Source organism: Anabrus simplex, chromosome 5, assembly GCF_040414725.1.
Source record: "Anabrus simplex isolate iqAnaSimp1 chromosome 5, ASM4041472v1, whole genome shotgun sequence".
NCBI lineage: Eukaryota > Metazoa > Arthropoda > Insecta > Orthoptera > Tettigoniidae > Anabrus > Anabrus simplex.
The window spans coordinates 121550762-121567786 of NC_090269.1; the positions used below are offsets into that span (position 1 = coordinate 121550762).

The 17025-nt window shown below is 38.6% G+C and overlaps 1 protein-coding gene across 3 annotated transcripts in view; it reads right to left on the reverse strand.

Annotated features, from left to right (window-relative positions):
* Positions 1-2320: 2320 nt before the first annotated feature.
* LOC136874681 (major facilitator superfamily domain-containing protein 12) overlaps positions 2321-17025 on the reverse strand; it is a 257334-nt gene continuing 242629 nt past the window's right edge. For all 3 annotated transcript variants that reach the window (XM_067148320.2, XM_067148322.2, XM_067148321.2), the window contains exon 9: positions 2321-2609. In XM_067148320.2, the coding sequence (XP_067004421.2) occupies positions 2396-2609 (214 nt within the window). In that variant the 3' untranslated portion in view covers positions 2321-2395. The remainder of the gene's footprint in view (positions 2610-17025) is intronic.

The window sequence follows — 17025 nt, forward strand, 5'->3', positions numbered from 1 at the left end:
CGCAGGCGTAGCTCAAGGCGACGATAAACATTCTTATCGGGATGGTGCCTTTGAGGGTACTGTGCTGCATGCTCACGAGCAGCAGATGAAGCTTGGTTATCGGATGCACCCAACACTAAAAGCATATCGACATATTCGCCATTTGTGTACTCCATCAGGAAGCTGCCCCACATGCACTTGACGGGACCAGTTATGGTTGTGCACTGTGTGGTTAGTCGATTCATGCATTCAGTTGAATGGATCACACAGTCATGTGTTCGACTATTGTCATGTGACAACAGAATGTCATGCTTAGAAATGCAGTTACACGACGGGAACCAGGGACCTGTTGTCACACACACAAAAGAAAAAAAAACCTGACATAGATTCAAGCTGTAGCTCCATGGTGCGTGTGGGTTTGATAACCCAGCAGTCTGCTCAGTGAGCTGCGACGGTGGATACGGTAGAGCAGGATGATGCACATTTCTCTGTTACATTCTGATGCACTGCAGGATGTGACAGTGTTGCCAGCTTCTCGTTTTCAATTTGTTTTCCAACAGCACCAGATCTGATTTGGCTATAGAAACTTTTATCTAGCAATGGGATGAGGAATCGCATGCCGACCTCCAAGTGCAGCATTTTTTGTTCACGCTGTATAATGATATGAAACCGAATCTTTCATTTCTTCTTAAGTTTTCAGTCAGAAAGATATAAGTACTAGCTTCAACTCATATTATAGAAAAGACAGTCAAATGTTTTAAATTTTTAAGGAAAGGAGTCATCCACAGTTTGAGTTTTGACCCATTTGTAAAATTTGTTGGTAGCCTGTTTAAAAAAATATGAGGAAGTTATTAATATCCACTTTGTATAACATTAGTAATACATTGGAAATTCCTTTTAGACCCTAATTTTTATTTCAAAACTTTCCTGTAGCACTTACATGTTGCCATGCTGACAAAAAAACATTTATGTGTGAGTAAATCGTTATCTTGGATGAAAACCGTCACAACTCCAAAACATTTTCAGGAGGAGCACATTAAATAAGTACATATTAAAATCCAGATGTGTATCTTAAAGTTGTAACTTTCAAGAGACAAGGAATTTAACACAAGAGAGGTCGCATCCGTTTTAGAAAACGAGAGGACGTGCGAGGGCAAATTGCTCATGCTTCATATTTTAATGAGCTGCTATTTTCCTTTGGTGGTGAATGCTCTGATAAAAATATTAATATGTACCCTGTGTAACTGCCTTTCGACAAGTACTAACATAATTACCCAGTAACAATATTTTCTCAATGTAAAAATATTAATTTTGTCGCAAAACCTGGTAAAGTTACGAGAGTTTTTAAAGAGCGCAAGAGGTTGCGCGTGAGCAAATTGCTGCAATGTTTCCATTTGTACATTTCAATGAATGATTTGGTCACAATTCAAGATAAAACTACAGCACCACACTTCACTGAAAGCCACCATAAACCTCATGAACTGTACTAAAGAAACTTTCTTGGAAATGCAGTCATGTAAGAATGCACTACGCGAGGGGTCGTATGAAGGCAATATGCTGCGGCAGATGCGAGAGTGAAAGAAAACTTAACTACTCCGGAACGCAGCCGGCAATTCACTGACGATAATCAATGTCAAGCAAGAGAGAGAGAGGGAGGGGAGGGATGAAACGAGAGCCCTAAGCCCTATAGCGGCTAGCAACAAAATTATTAACAAATATTTAAAAGTGCGGCAAATTGCCGCGGGTGTGACCTCTCGCGTGTTAATGAGTAAAATTTATGTATAATCCTCAATATTTAGCATAGTTAAGTATTATAGTTTTATAACCATGCTCATGCATTGCCCCTGAATTACTCCTAACTGTGATTTGTGACAATATTTCCAAATGTTACCAAGCAGATACTATGCAAGTTGAACTCATGACACTTTTTCTCATAAAAATATGCATGTTTTGGAGTTATTTCATAAGAAAAACTAAACCATGGCAATTTTGACTTGTGACAGTATATATTTTAGAAGAAATAGAAATATATAAAACATTAAAGAATATTTCTGTTTGTAGAACACATTTGGGGAGATTAGCTGGTCACCTTAATTCAGTAAATACATCTACTTGATAATCCAGAACAGTTTTTATTTTTAAGGACTAAGAATCCTATTATTAGAGTTTCTGGAAGATTTTGTCGCAATAGATATGAGTCAATATTTTTACATAATTTCTTCTACAATGTGTTTGTACAGACTATGTCCTTCTTTGTTTTACTGCAAAATGATTTATAATTTTTTGGTAAGGAACGAAGTTTGTGCAAGATGTAAAGGTAATGAATGACTGCTAAATAATATATTTTTAAACAGACTTTATGGAAAGAGGAAGAGGAGCTAACAAATACATTTTATTAAAGTTACTTTTGCAACATTTAATGGTATATTGATGGTTCTGTTTCAGGCGAGTCTGCTTCAAAATGTTTCACTTCTCCATTGGCTGTTCTCTGACCCTCTAGCAGCCTATTTCGTATTGGAACTGCAGACATGGTTGCCAGTACTATGATTCCCAGTATAGCTGAGCCCCCACAGACATATGCCAGGACATCCCGATAGTAGTGCGGACATAATTTCTTGCTGGGACATTTCCTGTGGAAAAGATAAAAAGAAGGTACAGATATTCAATAACACAATTTTGGTAGACTATTTATTGTCATTTCTAGATGAAATTATAACTGAAACAATTTCATAAGTAGTGTTTGACTGGGACATGAATATCTTAGGAATTACAACCCTACATTTTGTGTTATGAGTTCAAGTATATCTTGTTACCTGTAGAAGCTGAAGAGCAGTTAAACACAGAGCATTATATAAAATACATAATATATTATAATGACAGTGGTAGCTAAAGGGTCTGGAAGGGAGACTGAGCAAAGGCTGAAAATAAAGGAGGGGAAGCTTGAGCCAGGGCAACTTCCAGCAGTGGACTATGGAATTAAAATAATTATGTACACATACAAGAGTTAAGTTTTTTTGTAGCTTAATAGTATTTATATTTATTCCATATAATGAAGTTATCAGGTCTCTGAAAGTTCAGTATTGCACTGCGTGGAATTCAGTAAAAAAAAAAAAAAAAAAAAAAAGAGAGAGAGAGAGAGAGAGAAATTCAGTTGATGTTAGTAATCTAATAAGATTTAACAGTCTTCCATGAAATAGAATTACATGCCAGTTCAAATGTCAGAGTCCGGTATTTAGACCCTGATATAGAGACGTGAAGTTCCGTGAGCAAATCAAATATTTTTTTGACAAGGGTGACATATGATGTCTATATCCTACGATAACAAGCTAGCCAGTCTTGTATGCAGACTCATTGTGACACAGGGGTGAAATAATGTATGAGATATGATAAGGCTTTTGGTGGTATGTTGTTATTGGAAGCTAGCCTCTTATCTTATTGATCATTTACATAGAGTCAATTGTGAATCACCTGGCAGTGAAGCAACTAAAGTTTGCTTCATATGATGTGAGAGAATAAGAATTAATATTTAAAACTAAAACTGCTGTATGATTGTCTCAACTTCGACTACTGGGGTTAGTATACACAGCTCAGGAAACAGATGGAGGCAAGTAAGGCACATGTAGATAGAGTACATACAAGAAAGAAAGACATGGGTCTGTCTTTTATGTGTGGTGTTCCTTTTTAGTTTACTATATGTTTACAAGGTTTATGAAAATTCAATACTCAAACTTCTAGGGAACAGAAGAGACAAAATAGATATTTTTTAATTATATAACTATATGTCAGAAATCAGTAGTGAAGTACACTTTGAGGTGGTTAAGAATATAACTATTACATGTCAATTTAATTGTAATCTTTCACAAAAATGTGTTCTTCTATTTCAATTCCGTTCTGCAACGATATACTATTGCCTATCGTACATGTTCAAAGACCCCCAGGCATGTACTGTAGAGAGTACACAGCTGCAAGCACCCAAGCGACGAGCTTTTCCTCAGATTGAATTGGAGTCTCATACACTCTTTCACTCTGCTCCAGACGAAAGAAAATGTACTGCTTGTTGTCCCAGCATAGACATTGCATTACGTCATGGCATGTTATGTAAGAGTGAGAGTGATGATTGATGTATACCCATACAGTACAATTTCTGATTTTGTCACTCAAAAATAACACCGGCCTGAAAAAAAAAAAAACCCAACACCACGTTTCTGGCAAAAGGTTGAAGAGGTGATTTACCCTAATTTAGGTGTGCTGATTTCAAACATGTAAACTGTTTTTGCCTATCATGTACAGTTTTTTTGCTATTTGTAATCCAAATTTGATGTATTGTAATTTTGATAGAAAACACCATAATAGGGAGGGTATACAATTTTAATGGGACATGATCAAATTGCAACGAATATACAAAAAAAGTAACATGTTCATTGCTAGAATGTATGAATCTCTCTATAAGAACACTATTGTTTGCTGCACTTTGATGTGAATGAACGCTGTGTTGATTTGTGTTTTTTTGTTCCTCAGTAGTGTTATCTTGCACTAGACACCAACAGTAATCTGACATCATGGAGATGTCCCATTGTCCCTGATACCTTCGTTCCATTTCTTTAAGATCCTGATGGAACCACTCGCCATGTTCCTCGCTGAATGCTCCTAAATTTGCATGAAAATTATCCAGATGACTGTGCAGGAAATATCACTTTAAGCTCATGCGGCAATTCAATTTCTGGAAGTTGTACAGCATGCTTTCCACAATCTGTTGGTAGTTGACATCTTTAACATTACTCAGGAATTTTCTACAAACATCCTTGAATGATTCCCATGTCTGAAGCTGTGTTTTGTTCATCGTCGTACTGAATGTTGGATCCTTCACAAGCTTCCAAATTTGGGGGCCATCAAAAACACCTGGAAACCTGCAAGTTGAACTTCTGTGGAATAACGTTTCCTAAGCCCGAACTGCCTTCTATCGAACCAGTTATTAATTTCACAAACATGTCTAATATAATCCGAAATAATGCCTTCCCAAACCTTACGTGCAATGCACATCAAACTTACTGGCCTGTAATTTTCAGCTTTATGTCTAACATCCTTTCCTTTATACACAGGGGCTTCTATGGCAACTCTCCATTCATTTGGTATAGCTCCTTCATGCAAACAATAATCAAATAAGTACTTCAGATATGGTACTATATCCCAACCCATTGTCTTTAGTATATCCCCAGAAATCTTATCAATTCTAGTTGCTTTTTTAGTTTTCAACTTTTGTATCTTATTGTAAATGTCACTTTTGTCATATTTAAATTTAAATTATTCATTAGCATTAGTCACCTCCTCTATCTGGATATTATCCTTGTAACCAACAATCTTTACATACTGCTTACTGAATACTTCTGCCTTTTGAAGATCCTTAACATACACATTCCCCTTGTTCGTTAATGATTCCTGGAATATCCTTCTTGGAACCTTTTTCTGCCTTAAATTATCTATACGCACCCTTCCATTTTTCACTAAAATTTGTATGACTGCCAATTATGCTTGCCATCATGTTATTCTTAGCTGACTTCTTTGTTAGATTCAATTTCCTAGTAAGTTCCTTCAATTTCTTCTTACTTCCACAGCCATTTCTAACTCTATTTCTTTCCAACCTGCACCTCCTTCTTAGTCTCTTTACTTCTCTGTTATAATATAGTGGGTCTTTACCATTCCTTACCACCTTTGAAGGTAGAAACCTGTTTTCACATTCCTCAACAATTGCTTTAAACCTATCCCAGAGTCTGTTTACATTTTTATTTATTGTTTTTCACCGATCAAAGTTAATTTTTAAAAAACTCTCTCATGCCTGCTTTATTAGCCATATGGTACTGCCTAATAGTCCTACTTTTACAACCTTCCTTTCTATCACAATATTTTTAACTCTGACAAAAACAGCTTCATGGTTACTAATACCATCTATTACTTTGGTTTCTCTGTAGAGCTCATCAGGTTTTAACAGTACTACATCTAGGGTATTCTTCCCTCATGTTGGTTCCATCACTTTCTGAATCAGGTGCCCTTCCCATTTTAACTTATTTGCCATTTCTTGGTCATGCTTCCTGTCATTTGCATTACCTACCCAATTGACATTGATTACAAAACAATGAGTTAGACTGTACAAGATCCACATTTTCAATACAAGAGGTGTTGTTGATGAAAATTACAACCTCTTTTATTTATGGTACCAGTTTCAGTATTGATGGACGTCATCATCAGCCAAGTAGGGTAATTATACAAAGGTATATAGGAAAGTTTAAATACATAAAATTGACCCTCATAATTAAAACTGTCTATAAATCAACAACACATCATGTATTGAAAAAGTGGATCTTGTACAATCTAATTCATTGTTTTGCAATTGACATTTGCTAAATTCAGATCTCCCGCTACAATCACATTCCTTTCCGTGTCGTTTCCCACATAGCTGATTATCTTATCAAATAATTCAGAATCAGCGTCAGTGCTACCTTTTCCCGGTCTGTACACTCCAAAGACATCAAGTTGCCTATTATCTTTAGAAATGAGGCTTACACCATGAATTTCATGTTTGTCATCTTTACCTTTTTCATAGCTTACAAATTCTTCTTTCATCAGAATGAATACTCCCCCTGCCATCATTCCTATCTTATCTCTATGATACAAACTCCAGTTCTGTGAGAAAATTTCTGCATCCATTATATCATTTCTCAGCCATGATTCAACTCCTATTACAATACCTGGTAAGTATTTATCTATTAAATTACTTAATTCTATTCCTTTCTTTACAATGCTCTTACAGTTCAACACTAACATTTTTATGTCATCCCTACTTGACTTCCAGACCTCTGTACCCTCATCACCACTCTCTATACCACCCTGTTTCCCTGAATGTACCTCCCTATTACCCTTTCAAACAAATTTCCTAACTTATACGTACCACTGCGGTTTAAGTGAAGGCCATCTGAGTGCAGATCCCTATCTCCTACCCACCCATTAGGATCTAGAAATTTCACTCCCCGTTTCCCACATACCCACTCCATAGTCCCATTTAATTCCCCAATCACCCTCCAGTCAGTATCCCTCCTACACAATATTCTTCTGATAACAATCTCCGCTTCCTTAAACTTTATCCGTGCTGCATTTACCAGATCCCACACATCTCCAACTACGTTGGTACTTATACCAGCTTGTCTTACGTTGTTGGTACCAACGTGAAACACTACCACCTTCTCTTTCCTCTCCTGCTTCTCTTCTATTTTCCTCAACATCTGCCTTAATCTAATTCCTGGATAACACTCTACCTTAGTTCCCTTTACTCCACACATTTTCCCCACATGTCTAACAGTGGCATCCCATGTGACCAGAGCCTCAGCCTTATCCACCTCATTTGATCCCCTCCCCTCCTGGTCAGCACCATCTTTCCTGACAGCTGTAGAATCTACTTCCTCCTCCCTTTTCTCCCTCCCATGGCCCTGTTCCACTTGTCTCTTCCTATCCTCTACTCTACATTTCCCTTTCCTACCTTTTCCCTTCCTCCTACTTCCACACTTCACAGCAACAGATCCCTGTTCCTCATCTTCCCTTTGTTGTTCTTTCTGCAGTGACGCGTACCGATTTTGTTTTCTTGAAGAGATGTTGAATGGGTGACTGGCACTGAAGCAAGTTTATTTCCATTGTGCAGAAGAACACCTTTGAGACTTCTTTTACTGGTATCAATAAATAGACGCTGGTCCTTTGCTTGGTAAATAGTTCCAAGACGACGAATCAAGCCAGGGATATATCAGCAAAACACAAGTTTGTGAACAAAAAACTGGTGGAATTCTTTCTCCTGATTTCTGTAACAATATGAATTTGTCCCAGGAAGTAAAAACATTTTTCTCTTTTAATCTTGATCCTAAAAGTTCCTTCTTTTCTTTAGTGAGGCCTAGGTCACACACCAAATCATTTATGTCACACTGATTATAAAGACGTGGAGTTTTATCCTCAATATCCGGTACAAAGGTATCATCATCACCATCCTCAGCACTTGAAGGCGATGAAGACACACTCTCTGGTAACTGTATTAGTGGTTTTGGGACAGGAATATCAGGTCCATGTGGTATGGGGGTTATGGCAGATGTAAGGCAGGGATACACAATGTGCTTCTTTTTTATTTTATTTTTATTTAACCCAGACACTTTACATATACACTGACTGACAGAGCAAATGCAACACCAAGAAGGAGTGGTCAGAACTTTATGCCAATTGCAGGGTAGACTGACGTCACTGAGGTATGCTCATGATGTGAAATGCGCCGCTGTGCTGCGCACGTAGCGAATGATAAATGGGACACGGCGTTGGCGAATGGCCCACTTCGTACCGTGATTTCTCAGCCGACAGTCATTGTAGAACGTGTTATCGTGTGCCACAGGACACGTGTATAGCTAAGAATGCCAGGCCGCCGTCAATGGAGGCATTTCCAGCAGACAGACGACTTTACAAGGGGTATGGTGATCGGGCTGAGAAGGGCAGGTTGGTCGCTTCGTCAAATCCCAGCCGATACCCATAGGGATGTGTCCACGGTGCAGCGCCTGTGGCGAAGATGGTTGGCGCAGGCACATGTGGCACGTGCGAGGGGTCCAGGCGCAGCCCAAGTGACGTCAGCATGTGAGGATCGGCGCATCCGCCGCCAAGCGGTGGCAGCCCCTCACGCCACGTCAACCGCCATTCTTCAGCATGTGCAAGACACCCTGGCTGTTCCAATATCGACCAGAACAATTTCCCGTCGATTGGTTGAAGGAGGCCTGCACTCCCGGCGTCCGCTCAGAAGACTACCATTGACTCCACAGCATAGACGTGCACGCCTGGCATGGTGCCGGGCTAGAGCGACTTGGATGAGGGAATGGCGGAACGTCGTGTTCTCCGATGAGTCACGCTTCTGTTCTGTCAGTGATAGTCACCGCAGACGAGTGTGGCGTCGGCGTGGAGAAAGGTCAAATCCGGCAGTAACTGTGGAGCGCCCTACCGCTAGACAACGCGGCATCATGGTTTGGGGCGCTATTGCGTATGATTCCACGTCACCTCTAGTGCGTATTCAAGGCACGTTAAATGCCCACCGCTACGTGCAGCATGTGCTGCGGCCGGTGGCACTCCCGTACCTTCAGGGGCTGCCCAATGCTCTGTTTCAGCAGGATAATGCCCGCCCACACACTGCTCGCATCTCCCAACAGGCTCTACGAGGTGTACAGATGCTTCCGTGGCCAGCGTACTCTCCGGATCTCTCACCAATCGAACACGTGTGGGATCTCATTGGACGCCGTTTGCAAACTCTGCCCCAGCCTCGTACGGACGACCAACTGTAGCAAATGGTTGACAGAGAATGGAGAACCATCCCTCAGGACACCATCCGCACTCTTATTGACTCTGTACCTCGACGTGTTTCTGCGTGCATTGCCGCTCGCGGTGGTCCTACATCCTACTGAGTCGATGCCGTGCGCATTGTGTAACCTGCATATCGGTTTAAAATAAACATCAATTATTCGTCCGTGCCGTCTCTGTTTTTTCCCGAACTTTCATCCCTTTTGAACCACTTCTTCTTGGTGTTGCATTTGCTCTGTCAGTCAGTGTACATAAATAACATTAGTCAAAATGATTTCTTTGTTCCCGCCAAACCATTGGGATTCCAAATGGCATTGATGGCAACAATCCATTGTACCATTGCTGCAGGTTTTCTACACACGTTTTACACACAATGTGCGGTGCAAAATTCTTGTCCTGATTGCCCAACTTCATTAATGGTTATGAATTTCATGTTTTTGGTCCGTATTGAACTGTGAATAATATATAAGTAATAATAATAACAACGTAAACGTTTCCACCTTTTCAATACTAAAATATATTCACAAAATTATAAATTACACGGTACTAGTACTAGCAAATAACCTCAATAATAGAGAAAAAATTGCTGAACAAAAGCGCATATACGCCCTCAAGAAGAAAATTAAAGACAACGAACTCATCGTAACCAAAGCTGACAAAGGCAATGCAACAGTTATCATGGATAAAAAAGTATATATTGAAAAAACAAAAAACTTTTTCACAGACAGCTCATTTTCCATAATCAAAAAAGACCCCACCCAAAAAATTCAAAAACTACTTAAACAAACTCTTAAAAACACTTCATTTTTATTTACTGAACAGGAAAAATCCAAACTCATACATATGAACCCAGGACTCCCCACTGCTAAAGCTCTTCCCAAAATTCACAAAACCGGAATTCCCATCCGGCCAATTATCAACTATAGACCGAGCCCCTTATACAAAATATCACAATTCATCCAATGTTTCTTAAGAAAAAATTATCAATTCTTATCCAAAAAGTCTATTAAAAACACATCTGAGCTAGTAGAAAAACTAAACAAGTTCAATTTGCAACCGGATCACTCCATCCACTCTTTCGATATTGTAAACATGTACCCAAGCATACAAGTATCAAAATTAATTCCGATAATTATAAACAATTTAAACAAAAACAGCCACTTAAGCAAACTAGAGATACAAGACTTTATCACTATATTAAAACTTATCATCGACAATAACTTCTTCACTTTTGACAATGTCATATATCAACAAAATGGTTTGGCAGTGGGGTCACCGGCCTCAGGTATCTTAGCAGAAATATACCTGGACTTCCTCAAATACACCAAAATTGACAACGAATTCGAAAACATTCTCTTTTGGGCCAGATATGTCGACGATGTCTTTGTAATCATGAATGAGAAATCAATTAATGCACCCACCACCCTCTTAAGACTCAACAATATTGATCCTCATATCAAATTCACACTAGAATCCAAATCAAATCAAAAAATCAACTTTCTAGATTTAACCATCACTAGAAACTCAGATTCTTTCAGTTATAAAATTTTCAGAAAACCCACTCAAACAGCCTCCACCATTCGCCAAGATTCAGGGCACCCTCAGTCCCACAAACGAGCCACATACAACAGCCTAGTTCACCGAGCCTTCAGCATACCTATGTCCAATAAAGATCAGAATATTCCAGAATGTTTAGTATAAACATACCAATGAATGTATACAACGATTCACCAATATGATTTTTTAAAGTCCAAGTTAAGCTTCCCTTTGGGGTGGGGGGCGAGGGGGAGTGATATATTAAATTAAATGAAAATAGCACGACGTGCTCCCTAACTGTACACATTCGACCAGTCAACAGGATTATATTACTGAATGTCCAACAACAAAACTACAAAGAGGGAGCATCTGCACCTACTCAATATCTTTTAACGAGATTAGTACCAAGAAAACTAATGACACACCATAATATTCTGATATTCATCATCCAACATTCTTAATCATATAAACTTAAAAGAAAAACAATATACATAGTTGAATATTCTAGAATGCTTGGTACAAACATGCCTGTGAACGTACAAAATTAATATAATTCCAAAGCGTACTGCAATAATATTGTGAACATTTTATCCTATTTTAATGTATTATTTGATAAATTTTACTACATCCATATCATAGTATGCTCCAGAATGTTTAGTATAAACATACCAATGAATGTATACAACGATTCACCAATATGAACTGAACTTCAAAGTGTACCTCAAGAATGCCATAAACATTTTACGTGTTAAAATTGTATTTCACCAAATTATCTACTACTCACGAACAGTACCGGTACACTAGAATTTTATGTAACATATACATGTCATAGAATATTGACGCTTGTTTTTAAACCAGAAGAGACATCATATCATTGTATATTTTATATATTGTATATTTTAATATTATCACTCACATCATGTGACATTCTTCATTAGATTTAGTAATGTTTTAAAATTATATTTTAAGTTAACTTTAGATCTTATGACCAGCTGAGGATGACCTCTGTGAAGGTCGAAACCGATACTGCTTAGTAACAAGATATAATAAAGTATTGATTAGGTGGACGGTACCCATTCTTTGTGATTGTAAATACCAAGTATCAATACGGACATGAAACTGATAGATTACAACGAGATGGACAGTGACATTCCGGATATTTTTAAGTCCAAGTTAAGCTCCCCTTTGGGGTGGGGGGCGAGGAGGAGTGATATATTAAATTAAATTAAAATAGTCTAGAATACATAGTTTTTGGGGTCGCCGAGGTGAATTGTACACTCCAGATTTTTAGTATCAGGAAACAAATCACGTGGGGGTAAGACCGCCCAGGAACCCTTAGGGCGGGGGGAGGGGTGAGATATGAAAATCATCGAAAGTAGTGTCGAATCTATACTTTTTGGGCTCGCTGAAATGAATAGTGATACTCCGGAATTTTTTAATGTCCAAGTTCAGCCCCCTTAGGGGTGGGGGTCGATGGGGTAGTAATATATAAAAATAATAGAAAATAGTGTTAAATCCATAGTTTTCGGGGTCGCTGAGATGAATAGTGACACTCCGAATTTTTAGTATCAGTATTAGTATCAGGTGACAAACCACGTGGGGGTAATACACCCCAGAAAACCTTAAGGGCAGGGGGGGCGAGGGGGCTGAGATATAAAAATCATCAAAAGTAGTGTTGAATCCATACTTTTCGTGGTTGCTGAGATGAATAGTGACACTCCAAAATTTTTTAAAGTCCATGTTCAGCCCCCTTCATGGTGGGGGGCGATGGGAGAGTGATATATAAAAATAATCGAAAATAGTGTCGAATCTATAGTTGTCAGGGTTGCTGAGATGAATAGTGAGACTCCGGATATTTTATAAGTCTACTTTGGGGTGGGGGTGAGTGATATATAAAATTAATCGAAAATAGTGTCGAATACATAGCTTTCGGGGTTGCTGAGGTGAAATGTACACTTTGAATTTTTAGTATCAGGAGACAAACCAAATGGGGGTAGGACACCCCAGGAACCCGTAGGGGCGAGGGGGCTGAGGTATACAAATCATCGAAAGTAGTGTCGAATCCATTCTTTTCGGGGTCGCTGAGATTAATAGTGACACTCCGGATTTTTTTAAAGTTCAGCCCCCTTCGTGGTGGGGGCAATGGGAGAGTGGTATATAAAAATAATCAAAAATAGTGTTGAATCCATAGTTGTTGGGGTCGCTGAGATGAATAGTGAGACGCCGGATATTTTATAAGTCCATCCCCCTTTGTGGTGGGGGGCGAGGGGGGATTGAGATATAAAAATAATCGAAAATAGTGCCGAATCCATAGTTTTTGGGGTTGTTGAGATGAATAGTAACACTCACGATTTTAAAAACTCAAATTGTAGCCCCCTTTAGGGAGGGAGAGGGGGAGTGAGATATAATAATAATCGAATATACTACCGAATCCATAGTTTTCCAGGTCTCTGAGATGAATAGTAACATTCAAGATTTTTAAAGTCCAACTTCAGCCCCCTTTGGCATAGGGGGTGAGAAAGGGTGAAAAAATAAATTGTCAAAAATGACCGAGATAATGGACGTGTGTACGTTCCAGTATGACTTTCAAGTATGACTTACTACCTGGAAAGCATACTGTGGGAGTAATATGCCCCTGGAACCACTATGGAAGCGAGTGAAAATAACCCATATTAATAAATTGTTGTCAGTTTGGTGCTATCTATATATATATACTGTACTATATATAAATTAAGGCATAAACTGAAAACAGACGTGAGTTAATGAGACCATTCTAGGCATCCTAGAATCTTAAAACTTGGTACCAGACAAGCTGATGATTTCAGAATCCCTGGAAAAATCTAAAATTCTCAAAATTCACTGAGGTGGACATGCTGGGAGTTTCAAATCTGCATAAGAACACAGTCAGTGTTATTTATCCAAAACGATAACCTATAGGTTTCATGGGCTTAAAAGTTTCCTGAAAGTCCTCATTTTTAACCCCCCTCCCCCATATCAAGATGGCAGATAAGTTAGAAAGTACAAATTTGGTAAAATTATAGCTTTTTTCCTGTAACAGATGGAAAATTTACGAGACGTTAAATTTTTTTATTTTTTACCACCAAAAAATATCGAAGTATGGAGGCAATTTTAATGACGGTGTAGACCTTCGTTTCGAGGTATTTGGTGGCTAAACAGTAAGTCGTATCATAAAACGGATGGCACAATCTCCGTTCAATTTGGAGTGATCTACAACTTTGGTCCTATGACTTTTTGTCGTATCTCTATCCCTTATACATTAAATTTGACTCTATTTCTGGATTTACGTACATTTTGCACTTTGTACATGTATAATAGATGGTTTGATTCACTTATAGGAAAGATGGGATCATCAAATTCTACACGAATATTGGCCCACCCAGTAGCCATATGTGAGCCTAATTCTATGTTTGAACCTGTCGCATAAGTATCTGAAAAGTAATTCACTGGGTGAAAACCTTACACAAATTTCACCCTATTCAACGTTTCTAAAACAATTTTACCTTTAAATAGATGAGATACGAGGAAATATTATAGGTCCAGCCATTTAGATAGCTAAATGAGGCCAGAGGCGTCTTTTCGTACAATCCGTTTTTCGATATGATGCACCGTTTAGCAGCAGTTATTCTGTAAATGAAGGTGAACATGCATATACTTCCGTACATTTATTCATTTAAGTCAATTTATAGCAATCTAGAAGGGGGCGTATCTTACATTGTAATTAATACTTTACAAATCAATAGTGACTGTCAGCAGGAGGGCGTCTGCTGTTGTAATCAGTACTCCCACACCGACTTTAACTGGCAGTAAGAATGGGGTTCTCCTTCAATGCCTGTGTACCATTGTAATGAATAATTCCCTTCTCGATTTGACTAGCAGAATGTAAGGGAGCATGCATTTTTCTCAAAACTCTTTTACCTGATTCTCTTTATCTTTAGGTATAGGTGTCCCCTTACAAGGGTGCCCCCAATTATAAACAAATTTACTCATCCAAATGTGACTGACGTTATGCATAGTGAATTGCAGTAGACAAGTGGACCTGTCGTTATCATCACAACTCCGCAACTCGCACTTTACATTGGAAACAACGTCTGCTTTTACTCGGATTTATGCCAAGAGACATGCAATTAAAAAATTCTTATTCTCTACATGTACAGTAATTTACTTCGATATCTGTATACAATGTAGAATACCATAGCGAAGCACGGGTACATTTGCTATTTCTATATATATTTTGCTCCTATTAGCTTTCTTACACGGGCATTTAAAATAACTATATGTGTATCAGGAATTGGAAGATATAGAGCACTGATTATATTGGTCCACTCTTGTTTGAAATACTCAACAGAACTTGCATGATATTTTAGACAAAAGTGAAATTTTAAATTTTTGTACCATATATGTATATTTCTTTGTAAAAGTACATTATCAGGCAAGAGATGCTAGGGGCTTTACGTTGCACCGACACAGATAGGTCTTATGGCGACAATGGGATGGGAAAGGCCTAGGAGTTGGAAGGAAGCGGCCGTGGCCTTAATTAAGGTACAGCCCCAGCATTTGCCTGGTGTGAAAATGGGAAACCATGGAAAACCATCTTCAGGGCTGCCGATAGTCGGATTCGAACCTACTATCTCCCGGATGCAAGCTCACAGCCGCGCGCCTCTACGCGCACGGCCAACTCGCCCGGTGGCAAAAGATGAATCTGAAATGTAAAAATATAATACTTCTAGATTTCCAGCTAGGATGTTTCCTGAATTCTCGCCTGTGAGAAATATTACAGATAATTTGAAATAGTGATTTTTTTTTTAAAATTCTAGTGAAGGGCAACAAGGCAAATTTCAGTGAGAGAGTCATGTCATTGATGTCCTTGATGCCTAGTGTCTTGGCAATCACTCTCTCCTGTGCTATCACTGCCAGGTTGTTCAATCAAGTGTTGGTCATGGAATTTTGTAAATAAATTTTCAAGGGCTGCATGTTAAAAATAAGTTTAAAAATATCTTTTAATTAATGTTGTGCGGAATAAATTGAGAAATTTAATGTACAGATATTTTAATAGTGTTAATGGAGTGAAATCTGAAGGGGAGGCTGGATTATTTTGGAGGAAGCACAAGCTTCCTCTAATATTCCCCCAATGCTGCCCCTGTATATGGAGTACAGTACATGAAATACAGAATTGTGATAGGGTGATTTATACAGTGGCTTAGCTGCTGACTTTCCACCCGGATAGCCACAGTGTGAATCCTGTTGAATCTAAGATTCAAATTTTTATCTGAAAAATATCATACGATATCAGGAAGGGAATCTGGCCTTAAACCTCTGGTCAAAATCCAAAATAAGCCTGAGTGTGGCTTCTGTGACTCCAGAAATACCTGGGATCAGCTGTAGTGAGAAGGCTGTGACTCAATGAATACACAACTGGTATACCTCTTGTATTCTGCATCTTTATAAAACAGCAGTCTTTTAGTCTTGAATATAATCCCATAATGGAAATGCCAACATCTGAATAGTATACAAAGTTTCATGGATTCTCCTAACCTGGTACCTATTCAGTAATGTTCTTGTTTAGATTTTCTGTCTAGGAAGATTGAACTCCAAATTTAAAAAAAATCCCTGTAAGTGTCAATATATGATTGCGATAATTATTAAAATATACTACAAACTTGTATGCGGGGGGGGGGATCAAATATAAACAGGATTTCATTTTTTATTTAAATTCATTTATTGAAAAACACAAAGCAATTTCAATTTATTTTTCCACATAGTTTCCTGCTTTGGAAATGCATTTATCCCAGTGTATGGGCAGCTTTTTGATGCCCTCATCGTAAAAAGAACAGGGTTGTGTTACCAACCAGTTGCACACGAAGTCTTCCACACCCTTGTCATCTTCAAATCGTTGCCCTCCTAGAGCTTCTTTAAGTGGTCCAAACAAATGGAAATCACAGGGCGATAAGTCTGGGCTGTAAGGAGGATGATTAAGCATAGTCAAGTGCATTTCCTGAAGCTTGGAGGCAGTTAGAGCTGCAGTATGGGGCTGTGCATTGTCGAATCGGTTGGTCTCGTCTTTTGCGGCTATTTGCAATCCTCGCCTTGTTCAACAGCTTGCAGTAGTAAGCAGCATTGATTGTGCAT